Source organism: Poecile atricapillus, chromosome Z (assembly GCF_030490865.1).
Source record: "Poecile atricapillus isolate bPoeAtr1 chromosome Z, bPoeAtr1.hap1, whole genome shotgun sequence".
Classification (NCBI taxonomy): Eukaryota; Metazoa; Chordata; class Aves; order Passeriformes; family Paridae; genus Poecile; species Poecile atricapillus.
This window is the reverse complement of record NC_081289.1, coordinates 74,670,109-74,688,754: the sequence shown is the minus strand read 5'-3', so window position 1 is coordinate 74,688,754 and position 18,646 is coordinate 74,670,109. Positions and strand designations below refer to the sequence as shown.

Sequence of the window (18,646 nt, the reverse complement as noted above, 5' to 3'; positions counted from 1 at the left end):
CTCTGCTACTAACACTGCTTTTAAATTAATATTTAACAGAATATTTAGAAGATGTTTTTCCCATTTCTATGCAAGGAAAGCTAAGAAAACAGAACAGCTAGTGAAAACCCTGAGACAGTTTAAAATAATGTAATTAAAACTCTATTTTGGTGATAGGCATCAAGAGCACTGTATACAACTCGACATCTGGTGCTGTTTTTGGTGGAAACTCTAGAATTTTGTACAGTGCATGCCACAATGAAAATCAGCAAGTCTAAATCACTTCCTGATGATTGTGAATTGCACTGGCAAGTAACAGGCTTGTGCTTTGTGACATATTCTGATGTAAGGAACTGAGCAGCTTTTAATATTATTCATTGGGATATTAATTTGATTGCCTGAGCATATTGGAAAAAAATTTGTAGCATGTAGTATTTTAAAAATTTTTGATGAATATGGTTGGGTTTTCTTTTATTTAAAGTTTGTCTTAAGTTTCCTTGTTATCTTTAATACCTTGTTACTTGAGATAGTTTCACTGTTGATTGTGGGGAGCATAAATTTATTTATACAAAGAATTTATATGAATTTTGAGGATTATAGTTTACACTGATGTTATTACAGGAAGTTTTTTTAAATAGAGAATTTTTGCAAGATTTTGGGGGGATTTGTTTCTGCACTTATTTTGCTGTTTGTGCTTTTTCCTTTTTTGTTTGTTTGGTTTTTATTTATTTTGTTTTCCCAGAATATGAAACTGAGCTTATCTGTCTTTTCAGTTCTTCCAAGCTGTTAGCAATTCTTAATTTTCAATATTGAAACAGTGGTTGATTGACAATAGAGGGTTTTTTTAAGATCTTAAGTGTCTTTTAAGGTCTTAAATGTATTTTTATAAGCTTCCTTAATTTACTGCTCTCATTCAAGTAATGCCAGTTTGTTAAGAAGGGAAGACTTAACATTCATAAAGGCATGTAGTCATGCTTACTCATTAAAAGATGATTCCTGTGTGGAGAGAGAGCAAGGTCTCAGCACATAAATAACAAAATTTTAGTCAGCTTGTTGTGTATGTTGGAGGGGTGACTTACTTTAAAGTTGTTTTTAGCTGTCTGCTGTAAATAGAATAGTTCTGTTTACATGTGCAAGAAATTGAAAAGACACGTAATTAATTGGAGTGTTTATCTTACTTCCCTCTGACAATACCTGCTTTTTACCAGTTACCAGACTATGTCAGTAACCTCTCAGACTAAAAAGTTGCTTATTACCCAGTCCACTTTGCAGTAGTCATCTGTCCTTTTTCATTGGAGTTTAAAAGTCAGTATAGGGTATTTCAAATTGGTTTTGTTTTGCAAGAACAAACCCTAATAGTCAGTTCAGTCCTAAATGAAAGGAAACAAGTACTGGAGCAGTGACTGGTTACTTACTCCCAAATAATTGTGTGGTCTGAAAAGCTGTGCTGTGACTTTTTTGTCTTTGCCTGGAATATAAAATACATTTTAGAAAAATCTTTCATAGATTTATATCAATCCAAACATGGCTTTGCAGTGTTTGTATAATATTCTTCCAGCTTGTCTTTGTCCAGAATCAGTTTTTCAGAATATTTTTTTTTACTAACACAATTTTCCTTTTGGAATTTCTCCACCCTGACCCCTCTCTTGGCTCCTCCAAGGCAGAAGACTGAAGGCACAGTATTCACCTTCCACTGCTCTGGTCAAGTGTCCAGCTAACATTGCCCAAGAAGAAAACATTTCATTACTCCTCCAACACATCAGTGTAGAATTTGAGAAGCATCACTGTGAATAATCAATTAAAAAGTAACTACTGTCATGTAGCTAATAGAACATAACCTCTTTAATCAGAATTAATAATTCTGTGATTAGAGAAGAATATATATCACAGCTTATCAGTTGTTTTTGTCAACATATTTTAAGTGAGTCTGTATTTAATGTACACTGGTGAAAATGTTAGGTATATCAAAAGCATGCTGTGCAATTTTCACTTTAATGCATTTAAACGATATTTAAGGGAAAATGTATTTTTGAAAGATGAGTTCCTTTTTCTTGGACTAGCCTCAAACTGGTGGATGAACTGAACTCTAATAACACGCTTTTTTTTTGGTTTTGCACACCTGGTGAGAGACAAATGTGAGTATCCTATCAGTCTGTTTCATTGTCCATCTCTCTGATTTTCTAGGAGGTGATTTCCTGTCATTCCTAAGAAAAAAGAAGGATGAGCTGAAAACCAAACAGTTGGTGAAATTTTCATTAGATGCTGCCTCTGGTATGGCATATCTTGAATCTAAAAATTGTATACATAGGTAAGGAAGATTTTTTTTCTCACTATTGTACCTTTGCTCAGTGGAAATTCAAGGTGTTTAAAGGTGTATGTTCTTACTATCACAGGAGTGATTCCTACGATTTTTAAAAAAATACACTTTTCCTGAAAGTTGGTCATTATTACTTGTCTAACTCAAAAATACTCATTTGGGTAAAAAATAAGAGCTGTATTATTTTATACCTATAGTTTAGTGCTGTTAATAGAAGTTGAAAATTATATTTCAATATATATTATATTATATTATATTATTTTTCAATATATATTTTTTTCAATATATAATATATTTTCCTTATAATGATGTGCATTATAAGGAGCCTGATTCAAAGAGTGAGAATGAATCATAGCAAGAAGCAGTCTGTGAGGCTTATGTCATGTCTGAAATTTACAAATACTTGCTGGGCCAACAGAGAAGTTAAGGTACGTTTGAAGTGTGCTTCAGAAAAATCCCCTGGTTTCTCGAATAGGAAAGAGCTCAAGTTCTAAAATAAAATAAAGAGCTAAAGTATTTTAAAATATTATTTGCCTGGACTGCACTCTCTGAAATATGGAAGATTGTTAAGCATTATGCTGATGGAGTTTCTTATTTCTGTTCCTACCATTCTTTTTTCTTTTTTCTTCTCCAGTTTGACTCTGCCATTACTGTTAACACTCCATTTGTATCAAAGGGGATGGAATTAATTTCCATTTGTTCTCTCAGAATAGCACCCTGCTAAATGCTGTGGCTGAAATATGAGATATAAACATAACAATGATTAATTTCACAGAAAAATTATGGAGAACAAGTTTTCATTTCTGATGCAGTTTACACTTTGTGGAACTTCTGTTGAACTGTGTGACAGCTCACTTACACAATCAGTTCATTTGGGATTTAACACCTTTCTGGTGAATGCTTTTATCAGAGACCTGAGTAGCATTTCTCTTAGATTTTTATCAGCAGTGAATGTGTCAGTTGCAATCCTGCACATCAAGTTAGTCGAAACAAGTCTTCAAGATCATGATGTATAAGAAACATTGAAAGAAAAAAACACCCTAACTCATGCAATGTTCCCTTAGGGAAATCCAAGAAAGGGATTGTAATCATTCTGTCATGATGGAAAGTGTTTCAGCCTGGCTCTGTTTGTCAAGGATGTAATGGCATAAAAATCAGAGTAATTAACAGCATTAGTGACTTATACTAACCTCATAAATGCTCTAGTGCTTAATAATGCCTGTGACACTCAGATGATCAGTATTAAATCTGAAGTACCTGTTTAAGCTCTTGTGTTCTTAGAAAATTAAACAACAGATAAAAATCGTAGCTGGAAAACTGGAGTTCATAATTGCAAAAAAATGCAATATTTATTCATTAAATGATAGTGGGCTGCCTGAAATATAAAAAGTTGTTTTTTTTTAACCCTGGGAAAGGGGCATTCTTGCACAGGTGTGTGGACTAGAACTGTTCTAGCAGGTATAGATAACAATGTGGCTTCACTGCATCTCTGGAAATTTGTTCTGCTGATTAGTGAAGAGGAACTTCTATTCCTAAGATCTGTTTACAAAACTAATAGTGTTCTAGACAATGTGTTTCAGAGAGAAGATATGTGGAGTATTGTCTTGCCATATGAAGATTTCATTGTTTTCAGATGGAAATCTGAATACAAATGTGTCATGTCTTTCCCAAATCAGGAACAAGAGCTGAAATCGGACCTGTTTTGTTAGTGCCATAGACTTGCCAATGCACATAGCCTGGGTTACATCTACTGTAGTGCAAGGAGGGAAAGACTTCGTTCTTCTTGTTTACTTTTTAACTTCTGAAATATTCATAAAATTTGCTTATTATCACAGATTGTCACAGAAGGTTATCATAGAGACCTAGCACTTTCCTTAAAGGAAGAACCAGAATTTTAGGAAACCTATTCAGAATAAAAATAGAGTTTTAAAGTGTAACCCAGCAAGCAAAGCATATGTTCAGGAAAACTGTTCACTTTTATGGAACACATAGGTTAATAAATCAAAATACACATTTCCAGTATTAGTTTACCAGTCTTATTTTCTTCGTTGCACAACATCCTTTTTTGATTATGTGGTTAGCCATAGCATGTGCTTACTTTATTTATGAGTTAATTCTTCTAAATTTGATAGGTAAACATAATGAAAATTTCAGAATCAGGCAAACAACCAACCAAGTTTATTTTTACACTAACAGTAAAGGAACTTGTGTTGGTTGGTTTTATTTTTTGTTACTAACACAGGTTAATTACAAATGCATACTCTGGGAAACTATAGAGTACTCATGAACTTTAAAATGTGTTTGACCAATGGCTAAACTGCTATTTAGTAGGCTTAGCATACATAGAATTTTGCTCAGTCTGTTCCCTGTTTGAGCACTGATCCAGGATTTCTGGACACCCTGGGGGGGAATGGCTGGAGGTGCAACAATCTAGAACCCTTGTCTGCCACAGAAGCCCAGAAAAGCAGGGAAAAGTCAAGCTGTGTTGTGCTCCATGAGCAAGTTCTTGGGTGTTCTCAGAACCCCACTGGAATTTCCCAAGCACTGAAAGTTCAGTCATGTGGCTGCATGATCTGTACAAGGAATCTGGGAGCCTTTGTTCCCTCCTTTTAAGGTCAGGTAGGACAGATTACTCATGTGGAAGTTTAATGTTGACTGCAGGTAAATGGGAATGGAACAGTTTAATACATATCAGGAGGCTTTACCACTCTGTTAAAAGAGTGGTGGTTTTCTGAAAGAACATTGGACTTGTTATTTTTTTGTCAGAAACTTCATCCACTGAAAGTGGTTCTCAGGTAAAAAAGAGGTGAGAAAATTAACAATACACAATGGACTAAGCAGTGGTTAAAAAAAACCTAAGTATTTTAATTTGTTTAAAGGTCCATAGGCTTTGATTAGTATTGCTTAAAGATCAGTTATGTATAATTAGAAATAGTTTCTATTACATAGATTGCAGTAAAATGAAATTGGTTTGCTTCATGCTGTTGCCTTTCTACAGTATTCAGTTTGCTGATTTAAGGATTTTTTTCAGCATCCCACATATATTTTTTTAGTAGTTTAGGTGACTAATTTAGTACCATGCGTATTTGGCTACCTGCTAAGGGCTACTCATCAGTTTATTATTTTTAATGCTCCTCTTCAGTTGTAATTGCAGTAGCTACACTCAACCTATATATTTTAAAGTTCTATCCAAAGCTGTATTAAATTTTGGATATTATTGTCTGAATTACACTTTAACCTGTCCTTTCAGTAGCTGGGGCAGTGCCACAGCTAAGCAGTTTGTTTTTTATTTTTTTAAGTGTTAGCTGTTTCACTAGGTGAAATTGCATTGGCATGTAAATGATTATTAAATGATTATTTGATCTACATTTGCATTTCCTCTAGCATCCAGATATCACTTGTTCTTTGTTCTCTCTCTTTAAAGAACAGAAATGACTGCACTTTCAGGGGGAAAAAAAGCTGCATGGAAAGATGTTATTAAAAAAATTAAAAGAGTGGTTGAACATGCACAGAAGAATGTAGTCATTTCATCTCCATTTAATTAACATGAGGTTGAAGAATTGTTTCATGCTTTCATTTTTTCATATTCTATTGTTTAGATAGTTCCATTTTTCTGTTAATGAGAAACAGAAGATAAGGATGGAAATGTGATAATTTGAGTTGGTTTAATAAACTTTTGTGAGTGGCCTTCTTTTCCAGTATTTGGTTTACTTATGGTGAATTCATTTGTCCATAATTTATGTTTAGTTTACAAAGCAGTCTTGAGGGGCTGTAGAATAGAAGCTGCAATTTTTATGGGACTCTATTGGATGTGCTGAGACCTCTTCTACAAGATGAGGTTGAATTACTTGCAATAGATGCACTCTGAGTGTGAGGAAACAGTAACCAAAGTTCCTGCACTTAGGGTTAAATTTTCCTTTCAATCAATGAATTTATCTTCTGGAAGTTTCCTGTATTTTGAATTAAAGGTGTGTTGGTTGGCAAGATTATCGTGTTCTCTAGTGGTCTAGTTCTTCCATTTTTAGTCATATTGCTACTGCTTCTTTGTGCCTTGGTTTTGTAGCTATGAAAAATCCTGTGTTGTGTTAAATATGGTTCACTTTCATGTTACGAAATCTTGACTCTGGATATTAATTCGGGATTTCTAGTTTTCATTAGATATGTATAATTTAACTTAATTACATATAAATTGCTGGGAACGTACTTGCTTCCCTGCTATTAATCTAATTTAGCTGCTCTGCTATCAGAGCTATTTTTCATCTCAAGTATGGTAACTGCAAATGTATAGAATTTTAGAAAAAAGTGTCAGGACCCTTTCATAACCATGGACTTAAGAACTATACTAAGAAATTAAGTAGGTCTTTCATTTCCTGTGAATCTTCTTTTTCTACCTGGAACAATAGCTCAGCTACCACAGATAGGATGAAAAGTGATCCTTTTCAGCTTAGCAAAGGTGCTGCTCAGCTCTGTGTGTTTCAGGAGGCATTGAATTCTCCCGGGAGCAGGAGAGTGACAGTTCAGCTTCACAGTGAACAGACCTCCTTCCTAAGAAGGAGGAGCAACTTGTCCGCTTGACTTCTCTACCTAAATCCCGTGGAAGACAGCAACTAAAGATTTCTGTGTGTGCCCTTGGGAGGCTCCACACAACCCCATGCTCTCTGGAATGACAGCTTTGGTTCTGTTCTGCAGTAGTTTGGGCTCCTTGAGCACCTTGAGTTTCTCTGAATACTCCATTTCCTCCTGGACAGTTGCAATGTCTGAAGCCTTTATTGCAGTTTCCGTAATTTTTCTGCCTAGTGTGTGACTTACAAAGAAAGATGACATTTGGGTGGCAAACCAGCTCAACTCTTTGAGGTTTAATGCAAGGATTAATTTGCCATTATTAATTATCTTATTACGATTCCTTCAAAATTGCATGTATAAAATGATGATGTGAAATTCCATTTCTATATCTTTCTTTCATAAAAAATTTATTTATAACTGTACGAAAAAATTTGTACTACTGTGTTGCTATCTGTTGATCATGCTTCAATGAATAAGTCTTGCAGAAAGTTATTGTCAGTGCCACAGTTGGAACACCTCACAAGTGTAGTGAATAATCATAGTTTTGATCCTTTTTTATAAGGATTTCTGCTTTATAGAAAATGATGCTTCAAAGCATTTTTTCTCCAATATGAATGTTAGAAGTATGTAGAATGTATTTCCATTCTGTTTAAAGAGAAAAAAAGTGGAAACTTTTATGAACTGTTACGTTCTGCAGGCCACTTCATAGAAGATATATTGTTAGTTTAAGAAAAAAATCCACTAAAATTTACTCTGCCATATCTATAAAATAATTTTGAATAACTTTGAATTTAATTGGCACATTACCATATATTGAGCTTTTATTTCTTAATATGGACATGCCTTATGCAACCTTCTCTGTTGCCTCTTAACTAGTAAGGTTTTTTTACGCCAGAATGAGTATTTGAGTTGTCGTCATCCAGAAGAGGCAGGTGAACACTGCTACATTTCACTAAGCTTCCCATATAGGAATAGGTATAGAGTATTATATACAAGTTTCAGCTTTTAAAAATAGATTTTCAAGAGATCCCCCCTCCATTTTTTTTTGCTTGCTGTCACATTGGTAAATGTGGTTTGATTCTAGAGAAGTACATTTACAATTAAAGTTGGATCAGTTCTGAATCCGTAGTTCTGGATGTCCGAGATCTTATTTGAGCAGCATGATTATTTTTTTTCTTTTGTGAGCTTGCATGAATCTAATCTGAAAGCATTAAGGAAAAAAAAAAAAACAAAGCCAAGAAACATGAGTATCTAAGCCCATGAATATTGTATACTTTAAACTCATTATAATAAATTAGAGTGATTATTGAATCTGAAGTATACTGTGATGGAAGTGCCTGTGAACTATGGTGAAGAGTTGCTTCTGAATAAAAATTGAACTTTCTTCTAATCTATTATCTGTTTCCCTAAGCTATTGAATTTTGACATGGCTGATAACAAAAGAATTTAAAAGAAAGAGAAATACAGTTTTTCCTTGTGGACACTGTACTTTTGTTGTACTAGTTGATACTGCTTTCCTTTGTGTTCTTTATTTGAAATTCACTCCAGGCTATATTAAAAGCAAACTAGGCATCATAGATTGAGCTTTGCCATAGCTGCACAAGGCTTGTAATTAGAGTAACAGATGTGTGGGTTTGGATGGCCAGAGTGTGATATAACAAAGGTCTGAATGTATTTTTGCTTACTGTAAATCTCCACGCCATTCTGTCTCCATAAGACCATGCTATCTTTCGTATCTTGCTGATGTGTGCTCCAGGTGGTGCTGTTACCAGAGGAGTTAGTGGTCACAGTGTATAAGAAATAAGTATTTGAATTGTGGCTTTTTCATGTTACTGTGTTAAATGAACATGCCGTAGACTACACAAAGTATTGCATTAACTTAATCATTGTTACATTAATGATGGAACTGGAAGTTCTGATGCTTTTTTTCCCTCTTTAGGAATAACATGGTACTTTATTCAGCAGCTATTAGAATGGCTTTTATTTGCCATGGGGATTTTCCAGTACTAATTGTCTCTACTACTTACTACTCTTCTTTTAAAATATTAAATTATAAGGCATCTATTCATACTAATGGAAAATAAAGTTCTTGTTCAATTGTGGTCATTCTGAGACTAATATTAAATAATTAATGTTCCCAGAGGCCAGTTTAATATAGGATATTAGATTATGCTGTTCCTTAGCTACAAATGGCAAATTGATGTTTCTTCATATTAAATAAATAAGGGGAAATTACCTTTTTCTTTCCATGTTTGTATTTTCTTTTGAAAAGGCAGTTACAATGTTTCATCTTTAGTTTTGCCAAATTGACATTTCCTTTAGCTTCCATTTTATATCTAAAGATAATACAGCCTGTATATCAACTGAATGGCATCAGTGATAAGCCAGTATGATCAGTTAAACATAGTTTTTATATTAATGTTTTGGAGTGTCTGTTAAAAGCTTCAATAAGGCTGATGTTTTAATTTTATTATAAAGTTTCCCTAGTGGTCCCTGTTCAGTATGTGCTTAGGTATCATCTTTCAGGTGTTTTCCATAAAATGGGGGAAATATGCAGTTATTTCAGACCTCTGAGCTTTCAGTATTTCTTTTTTTGGGGGATGGTGATCTAAAATGTCATGTAAAGTTAAACTAAAGATAGTAATGGTTGAATTGGTTGACAGCTTACTGCAGAATTATTTTGTAGACCTAGGTGTTTAAAAAAAAAGTAGTGTCAGTATTGTCAGTAAGCTTAATACAGGTGGTGATAGAATTCACTGGTAACTGCTAATACAAGGGAAGCTGAAAATCCATTACTTTTCACAATAGCTAGAAATTTATAATGGATTCTATTTTTGCTTTCTGTTTTGTACATCTCACCTGTCAGTTACCAATTAGAGGTTGGATATTTACCATTAGAAGGTAGATATTTCATTCTGGTCAGCTGACACTTGTATTTTCAAGGAACATTCAGTGTTTATGTATAACTTATATGTGACCTGAGGTCTTTGTCTCATGAGGAAGAACATGAAAAATCCTTGCTGAGGGGCATATGTTATGTACAAATATAAAGGGACAGAAATGTGCGATTTTAGGGATAATATTTTGTAAGAAAATGATCCTAACCTTTTTTAAGTTCCTTTACCTTCTGATAGTTTAGGGCTTTTCCTTCTGAGATTTCACACCTTTCCTTTACATTTTCCCTGCCCTTCCAGATTTTACTGCATCTGGGTAAGATGTAACTGAGGGAAAAATATGCAAAAGGAAAATTTGTTAAGAAGGAAATATTTCTTGTTATTGCATAGGTAAAGTACATATTACATAGGTAAGGTTGTGTTACTTGGTAGCTGATACTTCTGCTCTTATATGTTTAAGTGAATAGCAATGAATCTGTTCCGTGAAATCTCAGATAATGGTCTGGTCTTTCTGCCATGCCGAATTCCTGTTTGGGTTTTAGGAATCATCAGAGAATTGAAAAAACGAACACAAAGTTCTGAATATTGCCAGATACTGTAACAAAATGTTGTATATGATGAATGTAGTTACATGATCTCTTCTTTTAGAAGTGGATCTATTTTATTGTAAGGGAACTGTTGTTCTGTATAAAACTAAAATGAAGTTACTAGAACTTATGGGAAAATAGTATTTTATAGACAGTGAGGAGAAACATTAAGTATCAAAAGCTAATTATAAAAAGGCTTATATCAGAATAAATTCTTAGGTTGTAAACAATATGTAGAAAATTTCAGAGGAGGTGATTTAAGGGTTTTTTTGGTCACAAAAGTTGCATAGTATGAAAAATATTTATTTATTGCCACTGGAGTTGAATTAGTCTATCTTTTTCTCATGAGATATCCCTGATACAGAAAGCTCACTCCTAAAACATGAGTAAGCTTTGCTAGGAATAAAAGAAAAAAGACTGAAAGAAATTGAAGCAAATTTTCTTAGACTCTCTCGTTTTGTTTAACAAACAGTAACATTTTAAATGTAACATTACTGTACTGTATTTGTTTTTATTTACTGCAATATCACTTCCATGTTGATAAATATTAGGCATTTACAAGTATTATTCAGTAAAATAATTTGAATAACATTTTTAGAATAATAAATCTACTCGCTGCATGAGAACAACAGGCTCTCTCTAATTAAAAAGCAGAAAGGAAAAAATGAAAGTTACAGGCTATTGAAACTAAGATAAAAATAACATGCAGTTAGTGTTTGTGAAACCATAAAGTCGCATAGCTCTTCTGGATAGTGTAAATAATATTTTCTCTCACAGTCCTGCTACAGTGAAGAGCAGTGGGTGAAATGTAATTACTTTCTAAGAAAAATGGGCTGCAGGATTCCATTTGTGCAATGGGCAAAGGAGGTATTAGTAGATGATGAACTACGAATTAGATGGTAGGATAAGACAAAAGCAGAAGAATAAAGGGAGTGGGAGAAGGGGGAGAATGCAATCAACTACAGCAGTTGCTTCAGAAGTGAGGTTTAAGGTGGCTCTTTGAGCACAAGTCATTGACCACAGGGTATGTCAGTATAGGGAAGCTAAAGTATGCTTTCATGCACCAATTTCTTTTCTTTGGGGAGAACTTTTCCTGGTTTTTACAGCAGAAAAGTCTAATCAATGTTTTTGAAAAGGAGAAAGATACAGTGTGTATCTAAGATACAATGCACTAAGATACTATGTATTGCTTCAACATTTTAGTGGCTTCCTTATACTAATTCTTGACATTCCAAAGAGGAATGTACCAGAGTTACCTCAGACTAGAAACAACTTTCATTTAGTAAAAATGGAAGGCTGTAAGACTAAAAATTCTTGGGCTGTGGTAACAAATAATTAATTCCCAAATTGTTTTCCAGAAGAAAAACTTACTTCTCTTTCCTGAGTTTCATACACATGCATAAACACAAACATATATATATATATATATATATATATATATATATATATGTATGTGCTTACTAGGTTACACCTATTTTGTAGATTTGACAAAATGTTTTTCTACTATTTTTCCAGATAGTAGTAATGATGATATACCTTTCTCTGTTTTTCACCACTGCCTCGGGAGGTTTTTCAGAAGTGCCTCCAACCTTTACAGTGCTGTAGTTTTACCACTGATGTATCATATTCATCACTGTTATCTAGCTGTGTACATAGTGAAAAACAGATGAAAGAAGGTGTGATGGGTTTTAGTGTGTATTCATGAAATAACTTGCTTTTAAAGTTTATGAAACTGAAAGGCTTTATGGCATATAGTTCTACAAATCAAATAATAGAGAAGGCTGTTTTCCAGCTCTTTTTGTAAAATCAGGACATTTTTCTCATAAAGGTAAGAGAAATTTATGCCTGTTCAGCTCAATTCAAAGGTAAATTCAGTTCCAATAGGTACTGCTCACAAAAACAGTTGTGATCAATTTAAGCTGTCTGAAAGGAATCACACTTGCTGAGGATGAGTAAAATAAAACACACAGAAAGCTAAGTTCATGCTTTGTTCTCTTTTTGTCATTGCTCTGTTCTTCTCAGCCTCTTTTCTCCTCATTCAGCAGAACTGCAGTGCATGGATACGCTTTTATGAAACCATTTTTTTATAGCTGCATGTTTTGACTCAAATGAGTTACTCTTTGTCAAAGGCTATTTCAAAATCCTCATGCAAGGCAGTAAACAGCAAGGAAGGCCATACTGGCATGTTAATTGGTTTGGAAGATAGATGGAGATCATCAAGGTACATGGAGCTGTGAGAATTGTTGAATCAATGTTACAGTACTTAAATTCACAGATTTCAACTGAGTCATTCAAGCCTGACATAAAAAGCTCCTGGCAATGCTGGATGTCAGATACTTCATCAAGTGTCCTGGCTTCTGGGAAATAAAAATAGATAAGTGGAATAAGGGCCAAGCCCCAGTTTAAAAAAAAAAAAACGCAAACTATATATATGTAGGAGTTAGGATGCTGTAGGTAAAAATACTTGATTTGAAAGGCTTCTGCTTTGGAATAATTTTGATTTTGGAGATCGGTAAGATCAATTAACCTACATATGCTCAAATGGAAGGGTTTGAATTTTACTGTTCTGAATATTGCATCTTAGTTGGTTATAAACATCTCCAGGCTTATCCACTAACAAATTAATTGACTGTCTTTCCTGTATCTTAGACCTCTCTGACTTCTCATCTGCTTCCAGGAAGCCCCCTTTCTGCCCACTATCATTGCTTGTTCAGACCACACTTTCTTGTATGAGATTACCTGGACTAGTTTCTTACTCTTCTTGCAGGGTCATGCATGTATTCATGAAATCCCACTCCCTCCTCATGAAAATTCTGAGTATCCCAATCAGAGAACAAAACTGAAATGGCAGTGTCTCCCATGCTGCTATTATCTTTTCTTTGGCAGAACTCAAGTATGAAATATTAGTTGTGATTACAATTACATTTATCTATCCTGGTTATTTCTTAATACATTTTAATTTCAAAGGAGTTACTAAACTTGAGTATACATTATTAATTTTCTGTAACATAGCTAGACTTATGTTGTAAATTGAAACCAGTTGTTTTTAGCTTTGTAGGTCAATAAGCGTCTCTCTAACCAGAGGAGAGCATTATAACCTTCAGAGAGAGAGTCAAGCAGACAGAACTCTTAGAAGACTATAAAAGTTATGGAAGATTTTTTTATGTTAAACATAAAGACATATTTTTTTCTTAAGCAGGCAGTTTCTGCTTCCTTTAACTGTAAAGGAACTATTAAATTGAAGTGCATCAGTTCCCATTTGGGGAGTATTTTATAGTAATTTAAACAGAGTTTGGTAATATTTTAGATTTGACAGTGGGCCAGTATTTTTCTCTGATGGTTTTAACCTATGCTTAGAACTGCATAGTTCACCTCTACTGAATGTTTCAAGTCTTTTGCAGGAGATGTCTGAACCTGGAGCTGGGTTCTGAAGTGCCACTCACGTGCTGCTGACACCAGCCTGGGTTTGGAGAAAGGACAAACTGGTACTCCCCGAGGAAGCCAAAATTTATGTGATAGCTTTGCACAGTGTGGGGCTACATTTGACAAGCGAATCCAGACTATCTCTAATCACAAGTAAATGCCTGCATATAATGGAAATCTGAGGAGACTCAGCTGTGTCATTCTGACTTAATGAGAGTCTACCTGTACCCAGCTGGCAACACCTGTAGCCCTTTTCTGTACAGAAATTAGCAGTTTGTGCCAATTGCACTTGAAATTTTGTTGTTTCCCTAAATATGTGGTTGGTTGAAAAAGTCACCATTTCATACATGGTGAAATGAACAAATGCACTAATCCAAGAAATTAATAATTCTTTGGGCCTCTCCCTCTTTGACCACTATCTTTTTATTGTATACTATATGCCTGATAGTATAACAGTAGATTCCACAGCATCTGACAATTCTAGTGTTTACTCTAAGTCAGTAAAAAGTTGAATTCATTTACTTAATCCATCCACTTGAAACAGACACTGATCTGTACACCTGTCAACCTTGTTTTGGTTTGTTAAGTAACTGCATTAATAAAATAGGATATCTTAATTTTCCTAGATGGATTTCTCACAGTCTGGTAGATAATAACCTTTTATTTTCTAATACCAAATTTAATTGGAATCCATATCTTCCTAGGTTCTCTTTTCTTTTAACATGATTGCCTAGTAGTATTTGTTTATTACTGAATTTTTGTATTTAGACTTAATTTTTTAAAATATTCCAGGTTTAACAGGCTATGCCTAACACTTATTCTGACAGATATATCTCCTCCCTCCCTCCCTTCCTCTCCCTCTCCTTCTCTTTCTCTCTTCTCTCCTTTCCTTCTTACTTTTTATTTATTTGCCCATACTGTTGCTTGAAGCTGCTCTTAATTTGATATCATCTGGAAATTTAATTAAATTCCTGTTTGGCTTTTCCCTCAGATCATTAACAAAGCTGTTAAACGCAAACAGTCAACTCCAGTTTGTTCCTCTGTTATATCACCTCCTAAGAAATTTCTTAGCCATGATTCTTCAAGCAGGAAGATTTTAAATGTTTAACAGATGATTACCTGAACTTCAGTCATTTTATAGCCTATGCCCACAACAAATGCTAAAATGAATGTAACATGAAATGACAGAGAGGATCCTGTCTTCCTACAGTGTGATGGCAGAGTAGTTTTTTGTGTGGAAATATTTCCAAATAATAGCCAGGCGCAGTAAATCCATAGCTTTGCAATAGTTTTCTAATAGTTAATTCTCTTCCTGACTGTAGAATAAGCACAACTAAAGTGTTTTCTGCTCTTCCAGCTTTGAATCCTACTAGGACAAGAAACACTCAGATCCTCAGGGAGTGGACCCTGTACATGAGTGAACATGCTTCAAAGAGAGAAATCAAAGAGGCAGAGGGGCTATTTCTACATGTAGAACTCTGGATTTTCCAGGGAAAGGACATTCTTGTAACAGATGACTTCACTTCATGAGATAGCATAAGGTTTTAATAGAAGAAAAGGGATAGAGTTCAATACGTGATGAACTTGGAGCCTCTGGACTTACTAACATCTCTTCCTTGACTCAGCCTAGCTAGGAAATTTTACCATGGTGGATATGCATGTAACATGTGAGTTCATCCAATTCCCAAAAGCTATGGAAGTCCTGTCCCATCTCCTGCTATCAATATGAGATGTAATCAAGATTCTTAATCAGCACTGTTTTGGTTTTTTTTTCCCTTTGGATACCCCACCATAATTCCATGAAAATTCCATCATTTTCTTCTTTTCTTTATGATGAAAAAAATGAAAAATACTTTCTTCCACATATAAGTTTTATTTTTGAGTAGGAAAACTATTGTGGATTTTAAGTAATAAAATAAATCAGGACAGAGGTTCAGTTTACTTCCTATCTTGTTAATTTACAGGAAGTGAATAGCTGATTCTATTCCTCTAAATTTCTATATATAAGTCTCTGCAATGTATTAGTCACATGAAATTTCTTTTGTATTTCTGTAAGCTAACTGCTTACTTAACAAATCTTGCTGCTTGCTTAACAAATCTTACTTAGTTGTCTAGGACAATTAGTAAATTATTCCCCATGTTCATTTTCAGTTGTCTTAAGATTATTTTATTTTAGTTACAAAACAGGCTATTTTTAAAATATTAAAATATTTCAAGATGCCACTAAGCATTTGTTGGTAATCCTTCATTCAAGGTGGAGAGATATTGTAAGGTACAAATTACAGTTCTTTTTCTCTGACTGGAAAATGATGAATTAACCGTTTATTACTGTATAACTTTGTCAATGGTTTCCATTGCCAGGAATGCTTAGCTGGCATATGCCATTTAAATTCTTTTCTCCCTAAATAAGAAACATCCCCAGATGAGTAATTGCCTTAAAATGTGGCTGGCTTTTCTCCCTTTGCTATTGGCTTTCTTTGTGACTGTCTCTTAAAAATGCGGGAGGTTTCTTTTTTTTTACTTTCTAGCCACTCAGTTTAGGACTGCAACACAATCCTCTTGTCTAGGACTGTTGGATGATGCTACTCCTCTGCTCTTTCTTTTCCTCATGATTTCTAATCAGACCTAATGTATTTATTTTCTCTCTTATGCCTTGTGTATTATTTTCATGAATATGTAGTGTCCTGTACCTTAATTAGGCTGGATGCTTCATTTCTCTGTAGCCTTATTACCTTCACCTTTTTTTACCTTCATTAATAAAGTGTTTTAAGGTCTAGTTCCCATAAAATACTTTATCTACTAAAAAATCATGAACATTAGTCCAGGCTTATCTGTTACTTTTAAAATCTTAATACATGACTATCTGCTGTAGGAGCAAAAGTAAATTTAAGTGATGGAAATGCATGTAAAGATAACTTAAACTACAGGTACTGTTGCATACTATATTAGTGGTGCTAGCTATTAAAAAAGCAGTAGAGTTGCTACCTGTCTTAGATGAATTTTGATATTCACCTGTGGCTAGTACTTAAATCTAGCCTGAGAAGACTTTGAAATATTTCCTTTTTCACTAGGACTTGAAAAACCCTGCAAATACTGTATTATTGTGCTATTTTATTTCATTCTAGGGAAAAAGGTGGGAAAAATATTATATTATAATTATGCTTTTGGATTTCTTGGTTTCTTGGGCAGTTGCAGTGTTTTTCAATTCCATATGCTCTGCCTTGCATTATTAGTCATTTGAACCTAATACATTGTGATATTAACACTAGAAAACGGCTTTGCTTATTAGAATGAAAAGTTTCTTTTCTAAAAAACTTGATCATCAAAAAATCAGTGATAGAAGCTACTCTACTTTAGACATTTTCTTTAAATTCAGCATGCAGCCTTTTCTATCACTGATACATAGTGGACAAGGGAATATGACCTTTGACAGTATCTGGTCTGCCTATTCAGATGTTTCCAGTTTTCTAAATAAGTTAAACCAATATTTAATGCTTCTGTACAGAGAAATCAATTACAATTTGACATTATACAATAGAGTAGAATAAAGAAGAGATTAATTCAAAGCTAAATTCAGAATGAAGAACTAAACTGAGTGATCCCCCAGGTCTAAAAGGGCAAGGACAGTCATTGTAGCTAGACTTTACAATATCACACAGGTTGAATAAAGCCATGATATTATAATAAAAATGCACTTGTTAGCAAAATTTGTGGTCTACTGTTATATTTAATTTTAGTTGCTTCTGTGAATAGGACAGTGGCAATTTTTGCTTGAAAATAGTATTTTTCTTCCTATGAAAAGTACAATTTACTTGTATGACTGGTTATGGAAATGGATGACACTGTGATTGTGATTTAAGTCCTCTGTAATTTTATTAAGCCCAAAATGGAAACTTGTGCTCTGGTACATCTTGGATAATTAATTTTTGGACATTTAATTTCCCTAATAATTCAGTTAATATCAAAGAGGTTTTTCATGATTATTAAAAATCTTACATGTTTCTCAAATATACCTATATTTTTCCTTATGTCCTGTAATATTTCTGTTGAAACCCAAGAGCTTAGGAATGGTTGCATCGAACCCAGCAGGTGTTATTCCTCTGTGCAATCATTAAGAATTTCCAGGTGTTTTTCATTTTCCAGTCACTCTAATAGTGTAGGCTGTCTTCCACTCTGATGACTGTCCAGACCCTTAGCTTTTCACTAAAATGGGCACACAAAAGAAATTGGATTGCAAACCTTTGTTTTAAGATAGAGCAGAAGGGGGAAAAGAAAAGCATTAGACATTTTGTTCAGCATATTACATGTAATCAGCAGTGCACAAGAAAAATTTCAGTATCAATGCATAGAGGACTGTTGTAGACCAAAATTGCTGTGATGCCATTTTCATCAAAATAACTGTTCAGAAGAATACAAGCAATTAAAAAACAAGAACTATTAAGTTCTAAACAGTTCAAAACAGTTGACAAACAATGCAGGTAAAAATCATTTAGATGTTGCTGGTAGGAATGTTTCTGTTCCAGGAGCAGGAATTGTGAAGACAACCTCAGGAATAGGAAAAAGTGGGGAGAAATAGATGATGCAGCAATTTATTGTGTCATTTCCATCTTCATGGTCTACTGCTTTGATTCTTCTCAGAAGTGCTCATTGTCGACTATCCCCTTCTTTATCTCTTTTAAAATTGCTCATAGAGAAAACTTGCTCTTCTAGGAAAGTGGAGGGCACACAGTAGCCTACCAAAATAAAACTCAAAGATAAAGGTTTCCTAATATGTCCGTACAGTCCCTTGAGTCATATCTGGGTTGACAGTTGTGTTCAGCTACTGAATTTTGTGGGTGTTGTTTTGTTATTTTTTAGCTTTTGAGTTCCTTTTGCAAAATTTT

At 34.2% G+C, this 18,646-nt stretch overlaps 1 protein-coding gene across 3 annotated transcripts in view; it reads left to right on the top strand.

The window, feature by feature from the left end:
- The window catches only part of FER (FER tyrosine kinase), a 151,599-nt gene that overhangs the window by 118,492 nt on the left and 14,461 nt on the right, over positions 1-18,646 (top strand). For all 3 annotated transcript variants that reach the window (XM_058826024.1, XM_058826022.1, XM_058826023.1), the window contains one exon: positions 2,164-2,287. In XM_058826024.1, coding sequence (XP_058682007.1) covers positions 2,164-2,287 — 124 coding nt within the window. The remainder of the gene's footprint in view (positions 1-2,163; positions 2,288-18,646) is intronic.